The sequence below is a fragment of the Hypanus sabinus genome, chromosome 26 (assembly GCF_030144855.1).
Source record: "Hypanus sabinus isolate sHypSab1 chromosome 26, sHypSab1.hap1, whole genome shotgun sequence".
NCBI lineage: Eukaryota > Metazoa > Chordata > Chondrichthyes > Myliobatiformes > Dasyatidae > Hypanus > Hypanus sabinus.
This window is the reverse complement of record NC_082731.1, coordinates 2,242,315-2,254,853: the sequence shown is the minus strand read 5'-3', so window position 1 is coordinate 2,254,853 and position 12,539 is coordinate 2,242,315. Positions and strand designations below refer to the sequence as shown.

The 12,539-nt window shown below is 43.3% G+C and overlaps 1 protein-coding gene across 1 annotated transcript in view; it reads right to left on the bottom strand.

Annotated features, from left to right (window-relative positions):
* Positions 1 to 12,539, bottom strand: part of LOC132381762 (calpain-8-like) — a 284,308-nt gene that overhangs the window by 68,958 nt on the left and 202,811 nt on the right. Inside the window, exons 3-4 of the mRNA XM_059951334.1 lie at positions 7,404 to 7,522; positions 5,483 to 5,616 (exon numbers count right to left, since the gene is read on the bottom strand). Coding sequence (XP_059807317.1) covers positions 5,483 to 5,616; positions 7,404 to 7,522 — 253 coding nt within the window. The remainder of the gene's footprint in view (positions 1 to 5,482; positions 5,617 to 7,403; positions 7,523 to 12,539) is intronic.

The following is a 12,539-nucleotide window of genomic DNA, read 5'->3' as shown; positions in this document are numbered from 1 at the left end:
CTGGGTTGAACTCCATCTGCCCCTTCTCAGCCCAGTTTTGCATCCCATAAATGTCTCACTGTAACCTCTGACAGCCCTCCACACTATCCACAACACCTCCAACCTTTGTGTCATCAGCAAACTTACTAACCCATCCCTCCACTTCCTCATCCAGGTCATTTTTAAAAATCACGAAGAGTAAGGGTCCCGGAACAGATCCCCGATTATGTGAAGAAGTGTCACAGTGAGGGATGGGGGTTATGTGACGGGGGGGGGGGGTTACAATGAGGGATGAGGGTTATTTGAGGGAGTATTAGAGTGAGGGGCAAAGGTTATTTGATAGAGTTTTACAGTGAGGGACGAGGGTTATTTGAGTGAGTATTAGAGGGGCGAAGACTATTTGATATTTACAGTGAGGGATGAGGGTTATGTGAGGGAGTATTTCAGTGAGGGATAAGGGTTATGTGAAGAAGTGTTACAGTGAGGGACGAGGATTATTTGAGGGAGTATTAGAGTGAGGGGCGAAGGTTATGTGATAGATCTTACAGTGAAAGTGATATAATACAAGAGGGTATTACAGTTTGGGGTGAGGTTTATGTTTCGTGGTGTTACAGTGAGGGGTGAGGGTTATATGAGGGAGTATTGCAATGAAGGGAATGTGCAATGTTAAATCTGGAGGAACTCAGTGGGTTAGCCAACATCTCTGGAAGAAAAGGAACAGTTGGCTTTTCGAGTGACGACTCTCCAGCTCGACTGGAATATGGGAGATAGCCAGAAAAACTGGTTAGTTCAGAAGGTGGGAGGAAGAGAGAGAGAGAGAGACAGGGAAAGAGAGAGAGAGAGAGAGAGCGAGAAAATAAAAAAGGGTGAGGAAGCAGCATAGAAAATTCTTCCATTTCAGGCACCCAACTACCCCTCTTCCTGACCTACCCAGTTCCTACCACAAACAAGAGAAAATCTGCAGGTTCTGGAAATCAAGCAAGACAGACTCCAGTTCCTCCTACTCTGACCCCTGCCATCACAAGCCTATGTCTTTCATCTCATGCACCCACATCATCTGCTCATCATCATGACTCCAACCACTGTCCTTCTCCCACTGTTGCCATCTATCACCACCCCCACCTCCCTCACTTGGCTTAACGTTCCCCTCCTATCAGATTCCATCCACCGGTCCTCTTTCACCTCCACCTCCCAGCTGAATGGCTATTTTCACTCTCCATTCCTCCCTCTTCTCAGCTAGATCCACCCATCACCAGCCAGCTCCTGACCCATCCCTTCCCTTCACTTCTTTTACCAGCTATCAACCCTCTTTCTCCAGTCCAGATCAAAACATCAATTGTTCTTTTCACTCCATGGATGGTGCCTGAGCCAACTTCTCCATTGAAAATTACAATTGTCCTTCCAGTGAATGAAATCTGATAACTTGAAATCTGTTGCTTGCTCTGTACTCTGTGCTCTCTCATGGAAGAAATTTATTTTCAGCTATTGTTCCCAGCAGCAGGCAAAAACCGGTGCATCCCGTTGTCCCGAGATTGTGCAGGCAGCAGCTGGCTTCTCGTGATTTGCTGTAGTTTGAGGCTGCATAATGTTATGAATGTACCACAGCTCTGAGGGGCCAAAGGGTGTGGGGTAGCCCCCTCCTTTGTGAGAATCGCAAGATCACTATTGATTTGGGTCAGGAGACCCAGGAAATGAGAGAGACGTGCGGAATGTCTTGACCCCCCCCCCCCAGCGACATAAAGCTACGGGAAACGGCCATTGTCTCTTGGAGATGGACTTGTGTATTACAATACTGTGCTACGTGGAAGCCCTCAAGGAAAGTGGGCTGGTTGGGGGAGGGATTGCATCACCCCCAACCTGATTGACATCTGAGACCCTGTGAGTCAGGATAAAAGAGGGTCTATGGGAACAGCCCCTCAAACGCACCAGAAGAAATGCTAGCGATCCCGTAATAGTGGAAGCCAGTGGGGAGGCCATGTGTGTTCGGTTCCATTTGCCCCGGAACCGGTGTCCTTTACCATGGAAAAATGGCTTTTAGCTAACAACGGGGTAACCGACTCCCAACGACTCTCGAAGGATTGTTATCATAAAAGGACTGGGCAAATTTTAACCCGTCTTTCTCTCAAACCAAAACACTGCAGCTTGAATGGACTAACAGTGACTTTTATATTTCCATCAGACAATACATTATCCCCTAGACAATGATAGAGCTATTTCTTATTGATTATTATTATACCCGCGCTTTTAGATTTAGTATTGACAACGTATATTATCTGTATGTTTGCATTGATATTATTTTTGTGTATCTTTATCAATAAATACTGTTAAAAATAGTACCATCAGACTTCAACGGACCTCTCCATCTTGGCTGGTAAGTGACCCAGTTACGGGGTTCGTAACAATAACGACTGTCTGTTTATGTGGAAATCTATTTGTAGCTGCATCTCATTGATTGTACTGCATCTCTCTTCACTCCCATCCCAATCCCAACTCAGCTCCCACAGAAGATGAACTTCTGAATGTACCAGTCAGAGTTGGGACATAGCCTCATATTACAGTGCTATGCCTCTCTATATAGTTCTACCACTCTCTCTGCACAAAGAAGGTCTGCTCATTCAGAATCTGTGACCCTCACCTCACCCCCACCTGACCCTCCCACCCCCATTTCCTGCTCGGATCTTGTGGCCATCCTTCCACCCCCAAAAAGATGCAAATGTTGGCAATCTGAAATAAAAATGGAAATCAGAGGATTGATCAGCAATCAATCCAGACATTGGAAGGTGGTTTCACTCAGGTCCATTATCTGAGGAAGAAAGCCAGCAGTGGATCGCTACAGCAGAAAAGACGATAAGCCCATAAAACATTAGGCCATTTGGCCCATTGAGTCTGTTTTGCCATTCAATCATGGCTGTTCCTTTTGACCCCTCCTCAGCCCCACTCCCCAGCCTTCTCCCTGTAACTGATGCTGTGTCCAATCAAGAACCTATCAAGCTCTGCCTTAAATACACCCAACGAACCGGCCTCTACAGCCGCCTGTAGTAATAAATTCCACAACTACACCACTCTCTGGCTAAAGAAATTTCTCCACATCTGTTTTAAATAGATGCCCCTCTATCCTGAGGCTGTGCCCTCTTGTCCTAGACTCTCCCACCATGGGAAACACCCTTTCCACATCTATCCTGTCTAAGCCTTTCAACATTCAAAAAGGTTTCAAAGGTTCCACTCCTCCTTCTAAATTCCAGTGAGTACAGACACAAAGCTATCAAACATTCCTCAGATGATAAACCTTTTGTTGGCCAGGGCAGATTTAAAATGTTGAACTTGAATGGGTCAAGGGCAGTTGGACCAGACAGATCAATTGCCTTTGATCCTGCCATATGCTTGGAGGTGGAGGCTGCCATTTTGTGGAAATGTTTTGCATCCTCCATTTTGTCAGATGGAGTTGCTTTGCTTTCTGTGTTTTAAAGTAGACACAATGATGTTTCAGGTAATCTGCAGGACTGGAGATAACTTCCAAATGTTACTTGTGAGGTGCCTTTGATATAACATAACATGCAGGTTTGTGAATGTTGGGGTTGGTGCCTGCCTGGAGTGATTTGACCTGGTTACTGAAGAGAACAAACAGCCATAAATTACTGACTGTCACTTGCTGGGAAAAGGGCAATAAATGGATGCTGGCCTGGAGCAGAGCCAATAAAAAGGTGTTAGAGGTCAATAAGATGACCTACAGCCAATGACACTGGAATGCAATACTTGAAGTGGTAAGGAACAAGTATACAAGTGGACATTTTGTATGTGCTATCAGTGATAACTCTCTCAAGAGACCCACCATTGCAAGGAAGACCCTTGCAGCACGGGCTGGGCAAAGAACGGATCGATCCTCTGGCCAATGGAGATCCCCTATTCTGATGTTATCAATGGGAAAAGTGGGCTGAGTTAGTACTGGTACAGTGGGAATAGTAGAATTCATGTTCTAAGCTGTTGGCCTGGGGTCAACGTAGTTTTGTTGTTTGTGCAGAGACAATAGAGTGCGAGCTTTGATTAATTATGAATTACGTAGTGAATTTCCTAACCTTGTTCCATTGACAAATGCTTTCATTCCTGGAATCATCCTTGCGAACCTCCTCTGAACTCTCTCCAATGCCAGCACATCTTTTCTAACATGAGGAGACCAAAACTGTTCATAATACTCAAGGTGAGTCCTCACCAGTGCCTTATAAAGCCTCAGCATCACAACCTTGCTCTTGTATTCTAGACCTCTTGAAACAAATGCTAACATTGCATTTGCCTTCCTCACCACCAACTTTACCTGCAAGTAAACCTTAAGGGTACTCTGCACTAGGACACCCAAGATCCTTTTCATCTGAGAATTTTGGATTTTCTCCCTGTTTAGAAAATAGTCTGCACACTACTACCAAAGTGCATGACCTTGCATTTTTCAACATTGTATTTTATTTTCCACTCTCTTGCCCATTCCTCTAATCTGTCTAAGTCCTTCTGCATCCTACCAGTTTTCTCATCACTATCTGCCCCTCCACCAATCTTCATATCATCTGCAAACTTGGCAAAAAAAGCCACCTATTCCATCATCTAAATCATTTACATACAGCCTAAAAAGAAGCAGTTCCAACATCGACCACTGTGGAACACCACTAATCACTGGCAGCCAACCAGAACAGGATCTTTTTATTCCCACTTGCTGCCTCCTACCAATCAGCTAATGCTCTAACCATGCCAACAATGTACCATGGGCTCTTAACTTGGTAAGCAGTCTCATGTGTGGCAACTTGTCCAAGGCCTTCTGAAAGTCCAAATATACAACATCCACTACTTCTCCTTTATCTATCCTACATGTAATCTCCTCAAAGAATTCCAACAGGTTCGTTAGACAGGACTTTCCTGAAGGAAACCATGTCGACTTTGTTCTATCTTGTCCTGTGTCACCAAGTACCATAATCCATCACCTCATCCTTAACAATTGACTTCAACGTCTTCCCAGCTACTGAGGTCATGCTAACTGTAATTTACTTTCTTCTGCTTTCCTCCTTTCTTAAAGACTGGAGTGATATTTGCACCATGATTTTTGAAAGATCATTGCTAATGCCTCCACAGTCTCTACTGCTACCTCGTTCAGAACCCTAGGATGCAGTTCATGTTGTCTAGGTGACTTATGTACCCTAGGTCTTTCAGCTTTTTGAGCACCTTCAACCTTGTAATACTAACTGCACTCACTTCTCTTCCCTCACACTCTTCAACATCTAGCACACTGCTAGTATCTTCCACAGTGAAGACTGATGCAAAATACTTAGTTCATCTTCCATCTTCTTGTCCCCTGTTATTATTTCTCCAGCCTCATTTTCTAAATGTTTTCTATATCCACTCTTATCTCTCTTCTATTTTTTACATATTTGAAAAAGCTTTCAATTGTTTGAACAGGAGAGGTTTGAAATGTAAATGCCTAAACCCCTAATGATTTCCTGCAAAGTTGGTATTTGGTGCTTACTTGGCATAGGCTTTCTCCAGCAGAGCACTCCAGAGCTCATTCCCAGAGGAGGAGCAGGTGAAGACCAAGTTTCCATTCAGTGTCGGGAGACGATCATCGACAACTACCTGCACCCAACTCCCATACTGCCAGAACTGGAAGGACAGGAGGAGAAAGGCATTAAACAAAGTCCTGAAGCGTGTTCTTCCCAGTGGGCTTGCTTAGCCTCAGCACTCATCACAGAATTACAAGTGAGGCCATTCAGCCCATCATGTTGATAGTGAAATCCCAACAGACTTTCCCAATTGCCCAATGATATTCTTCACTGCACCCCCCTCCCCCCCCCAGTGCTGATTCAATTGACTTTTGTTACGTACTTGTGACACATGACAGTGGTGTCCCTGTCATGTGACTGGGGTTGAAGCTGTACTGGACTTGAGGTGATGGTCTTGTGATGGTGGTGACGTCATTTTCCCGCCAGTAGAGATTATGTGACGGGTTTTTTTTTTACAGGTTATAAAAGGTAGACCCCACCCTGTGAGGAGGGGCAGTTCGTGGCTGGATTTGCCAAGTTGACTTCATGCCACTGTGTGTTTTAAGTGATGACGCAGTTTAGTTGAAAGATGAAGTTTTATTTAATGCCTAAAGTTTAAAAGGTCATTGCCAGTAGGTTCTTTATGATTCTGCTAGTTCGAGAAAATTAGTGGAGAGTGAAGATTGGAAGTTCGGAAGTTAAAGATCGAGGAGAATCGCTTTCTACGGTGAAACTGGGGCGACCTTTGTTTGATCCTTATTTGGAAGGATTTCGTTGACTATCTTCGTGTTAATCCCTAGGTTTAACTAGAAAGGATTGAAGGTAGTGGAGAAGGAAAGGTCAGTGCCTTTAAGCCGTTCTGTTTCGTGAATTCTTTGTGGGAAGTTCGACGTTGGGGATCGAAGCAAGTGACGTGAAAGGGAATTTAAATCGTATTATAAAGTCTCTCCTTTTAAATGAACTGTGAGCATATCAAACTTTTAGCAATACCACTTTAAAGAACTGTTTTTGCAGTATCGCTTTAAGAACTGTTTTTGCAATATTGCTTTAAGAACTGTTTGGGCTGCCGCTCAGCAGCTGTTTCCGGTTACGTTAGTGTTTGTTTACTTTTGGGGGGTTTGTTTTCTGTGTTTAATAAACGTGTTGTTTGTTATAAAAAACCCTTGCCGAACTCATATATTTATTGTTGCCTGAATACGTAACACTTTAGCCAACAGAACTGACTACCCCTGCAGACAGTAGTGTCACTGCTCTGTCCGACAAACCCCACAATTGTTTCTTCACCCCCTCCCCAACCACCTTCCCATTATTCCTCAGTCTGCTCAGGTACCATAACATCCTTACTCCAGGAAGTGTTCTTGATGTGAATCACCCTAGCCCTCTATAAGTTATGACCTGATTTAATCTCCAGATGTGGATCCCCAGAGATTATCACCTTCTGATCCAGCAATAGAGTACTGAGACTTCAGTGTTTCTGAAGTGGAAATGGCCAAGCACAGGTACAGTCTGTACATGAACATACACAAACATTGTACACACACAACACTCATGATCAAAGCTGCACAAGAACATGCAAATACACACAACTAAAAGCAGCTATACTCACATGTGAACAGAATCAGCTCACGGGCATCTGAACGCACACTACTGCACAAGCAAGCATGAGTGTACTCTTACATCTGCGAGCATAGAACATACATACTGTTCACACAGGCTGTACATCCCCATGCAATCACATACACAGACTCACACATACACATACAGTTGTACACTCACACACTTATACATCCATATGCACACACACATTAGTGTACATAGTAATGTAGAAAGGGACACACAGTCACACACATGCAGACAGAGAGCTCCCCTGCTGTCTGTTGCATTGCCACGTTCAACCCTACAACGTACCCGAAAGCGGAAGACACCGGCGTAGTGATCCTGGAAACCTTGGTCGCTGGGAACCACGTAGGTGAAAAGATCAGCATTGAGCGTCAGTGAGGACATGGCCGCCAGGAACCAACAGTCACCTACGTAGCAGAGAGGAATGTCAGGGAGAGAGAACCACATGGCTACAGGAAGCAACACAGAGCAGTCAGTCTTGGAACGATAACTTGGAGCAACGTGCTGGGAGCCCTGGAAGCTTATCAGCATGTTTGAGGCCATTCAGCCCCTAAATGTGTTCGGTCATACAATTTGACCACAATTGGTCCACACCCCACTTTCTCAACCTCCCTCGCTTAAAAACCTCAATAACAAAACCCTCTGAAACTGTAGCTTGAAAGTCACAATGCGCATGATTTTTTCAAAGTTCAAAGTAAATTTATTATCGAAGTAGCCATATGTCACCATATACTATGTAGGCATTCACAGTAGAACAAAGAAACACTACAGAATCAAAGAAAAACTATTCACAAAGACTGAAAAACAATGTGCAGAAGAAGACAAACTTTGCTAATACAAAAAACAATAAATAAAAAATTAGACAATAAGACCATAAGATATAGGAGCAGAATTAGTCCATTTGGCTCTTCGAGTCAGCTCTGCCATTCCATCATGGCTGATCCATTTTCCTCTTAGCCCCAATCTCTTACCTTCTCCACTTATCCCTTCATGTCCTGTCCAATCAAGAATCTATCAACCTCGGCCTTAAATATACATACAAACTTGGCCTCCACAACTGCCTGTGGCAAAAAATCCCACAGATTCACTAGACCCTGGCTAAAAAGATTACTTCTCATCTCCACTCTAAAAGGACGCCCTTTTATTCTGAAGCTGTATATTCTGGTTTTAGACTTTCTCACCACGGAAAACATTCACTCTATCAAGGCCTTTTACCAGCTGACAGGTTTCAATGAGGTCACCCCTTATTCTTCTGAATTTCAGTGAATACAGGCCCAGAGACATCAAAATCTCTACATATGGCAAGTCATTCAAACCTGGAATCATTTTCAGGAATCTCCTTTGAACCCTTTCCAGTTTCAGCACATCCTTTCTAAGATAAGGGGCACAAAATTTCTCACAATACTTTCAGTGAGGTCTCACCATTGCTTTACAAAGTCTCAACATAACATCCTTGTTTTTATATTCTGGTCATCTTGAATTGAATGCTACCATCACATTTGTCTTCTTCACCACAAACTCAACCTGCAAATTAACCTTTAGGGAATCTCATCCAAATCCCTCAGCACTTCAGATTTTTGTATTTTCTCTACATTTAGCAAATAGTCAACCCTTTCATTTTCTCAACTGAAGTACATGGCCATACACTTCCTGACACTGTATTCTATCTGTTGTTTCTTCGCCCAATCTCCTAATTTGTCTAAGTCCTTTTTTTAGCCTCTCTACTTCCTCAAAACTACTTGACCCTCCACCTATCTGCATATTATCTGTAAACTTTGAAAAAAAGCCACCAATTCCATCATTCAAATCATTGACACATGACAGCATCCCTGTAGCTCTTGTCTATCACCTCCTCATTCTCCCATATGAGTCGAAGGTCATCGAGCTGCAGCTCCGGTTCCTTAGTACATTCTGTTAGGGTGCTATGTTTGTAATTGAATCAACAATTTGGTCAAGGATAGATCCTCAGGGATGTTGGCACCCAGGATCTTGAAGCTGCTAACCCTTTCTACTCAATGAGAACTGCTGTGTCTTCTTCCGATTTCCCCGTCCTGAAGTCCATAATCAGTCTTACTGATGTTGAATACAAGATTGTTGTGATACCACCCAACTCACTTTTGTACACCCCTCATCACCTTCTGAGAGTCTATAACAATAGTTGTATCAACAACGAATTTATCGATGGCGTTTGAGCTGTGAGGGCTGAAAGGAATAATAATAAAACAGACACAAAGGATGGTGGAGCAGACTCGATGAGCCAAATGGCCTAATTCTGCTCTTTCATCTAATGGTATTATAGGCTGGAAGGAGTTATCACTGCAGTAAAAGATCACATTTAATCTACTGATGATGCAGCCTTCAACAAAATCTAATAGTTAGCATCTGTAAAGAAAAACAGTTTGGCAGGCCAGAGTTTGGATATGACTATTGCACAATCCATCAGAATTAAGAGCTGGCACCGCTCCATTCGCTTTACAAATGATGGCAATTATTCAAAGTCAAGAAAAGCTGGTATGAAGTAGTAAACAACCAGAATTGGAATGGGGAGGGGTTGAATCCACTGGTGTAAATGACAAAACAGCCCTTCAACAACTTGCAGAGAATAGCTCATTCACTCCAAAGCAAACAGTTCAAAATATCACCATGAGACAAATCAAAGCAGCTTCCAGCTGACTACCATGGATCAGAGCATATTATGTCTGAACAGCCAGCAATCACTGATTAACATGTGATTCTGCAGATAATGGAAATTTTCAGCAACAATGCAAAATGTTGGAGGAACTCACAGATTAGGCAGCACCTATGAAGGGGAATAAATGGTTAACATTTTGGACTAAGGCCCTTTATCTTCAGTAAGAGTCTTGGACCAAAATGGCAACTGTTTATTCCCCTCTATAGATGGTGCCTAATTAACAATTACTCATTTTTGTGCTCAGTACATTCACTAAACAAAGTGAAGACCATAAGACATAGGAGCAGAATTAGGCCATTCGACCCATTGAGTCTCCTCTGCCATTCCTTCACGGCTGACTTATTATCACTGGCAACCCCATTCTCCTGCCTTCTCCCTGTAACCTTTGAACCATAATTTACCAACATCCGTTTTAAATATACCCAATGACTTGACCTCCATAGCCATCTGTGGCAATGAATTCCACAGATTCACAACCTGGTGGTAAAAGAAATTCCTCCTAATCTCTGTTCTAAGGGACGTCCTTATATACTGGTCCGGGACAGAAGAGAGACTGCGGGTGCTGGATGTGACGAGAGACCTTGATGAAGGACAGTTAGGACCAAATGCTGGGGTATTAGAGGCAAGGACTGAGACACAGTATGAAATTGCAATGAGAATTAAGCTGAGCAGAAATTTAAATGCTAGATGATATCTCTAGTTGAGCTTATGATTGAGCACTGACGCTCTTGGAAATACTGAATTCTTGGTGCCATATCGTGATTGCCAATTAGCAGGATGATCCTGAGCCCATACTCTGGAGAGTTAGAGTATCTAAACCCCGGAAGCTGGTGCAGTTGCATGCATCTCATAACACTGGAATTCAGGTTAAAAAATAAACCACAGGAAGAACTCAGTAGGTCAATCAGCATCCGTGAAGGAAATGAACAGGTAACCTTTCAGGTTGGCAGACAGACAGACAACCATACTTTTTTGATCCCGAGGGAAATTGGGTTTCATTACAGTCACACCAAACAAGAATAGTGTAGAAATATAGCAATATAAAACCATAAATAATTAAATAATAATAAGTAAATAATGCCAAGTGGAAATTAGTCCAGGACCAGCCTATTGGTTCAGGGTGTCTGACACTCTGAGGGAGGAGTTGTAAAGTTTGATGGCCACAGGCAGGAATGGCTTCTTATGACGCTCAGTGTTACATCTTGGTGGAATGAGTCTCTGGCTGAATGTACTCCTGTGCCTAACCAGTACATTATGGAGTGGATGGGAGACATTGTCCAAGATGGCATACAACTTGGACAGCATCCAAGCAACTTGGGATCCTTCATTTCGACTGTTAACTAGTTTTGTGGAAGCTGGTTTGGTTACTTTATAAGATATCCATTGTACTTAATATCCAAATTGTAACATCAAACCTGTTAACAACTTTAGATCCAAATAGCACCTACTTCCACCACCTGTTATCACAATTCCCAACTTGCAACAGGAAGGAAGCTCATAAATGCCCCCCTCCAGCACAGCACAGACACCCAAGACCAGCTTTATTTGTCATATATACATTGAAACATCAATACAGTGAAATGCATCTTTTGTGCCAGTGACCAGCAAAGTGCGAGGATGTGCTGGGGAGGGGGAGGGGGAGGGGGAGCAGCCTATAAATGTCGCAATACTTCTCTGCCAACACAGATTACGAACCCTAAACCCTATCATTTGGAATGTGGCAGGAAACCGGAGCAGTCACATTCCTTAAGGACAGTGGAGGGAATTGAATCCAGGTTGGCCATCAGGATGCTGTGAAACACTGTGCTAACTGCTGTGCCACCCACTATACAAGTACTGCTTGGCTATAGGTTTCTGTACCAACGTTATCAACATCTGTGTACAAGTTGTCTTGGACTACATGTAGCTCCAAGGATTTGTATCTGGGCTGTTGCTGTCACAGAGGCTTGTCAGAGAGTGACCTCAAGTAATCAGCTCTGAGTTGTCCTTTGGAGACACAGGAGGGTGCAGATGTTGTAGGTTGGAGCAAAACAAATGATCTCCTGGAGGAACTCATGGGTTAAGCAGCATGTGGACTGCCGATGGTTCAGGTTGTGACCTTACAGCTGGGCTGGGAGGATGAAGCGCTGATTGTCCATGCCTTGTGCTTTCATCTGTCAACACAAACTTGTTGATCTCAAATGTAATCCTCATATTCCACTAATGCTCGTGTTCTCAGTGTTATTTTTTTATTTCCAGGTTGCACATTGGTTGTTTGTCAGTCTTTGTCTACTTAGGTATAGGTTTTCATAAATTTTATTGGATTAATTTTTCCCCTGAAAATGCCACACAAAAATGAATCTCAGGGTAGTATATGGTAACATACGTGTACTTTGATTGAAACATTTGCTTTGAAATTGAAAGGTTTATGGAGCATCTTATTTCTCTTCTGCTTGTAGTGTGTGGTGGTGCATTGGATACAGCCTTTGCGTCACAACTCCATGATCCAGGTTTGATCCTGCCCTCAGGTGCTCTCCATGTGGGGTTTTTATGTTTTCCTCCCACATTCCAAAGATATGTGGGCTGGCAGATTGAATGGCTGATGTGAACTGTCCCTAGCAAGTAGATGAGTACTAAAATCTGGGAAACTTGATGGGAATGTGGGAAATATAAAACCAGATTAATGCAATAGAGAGGTTGATGGAGAGCATACGTTCAATGGGCTGAATGGCCCGCTTCCCAGCAGTCTCTCT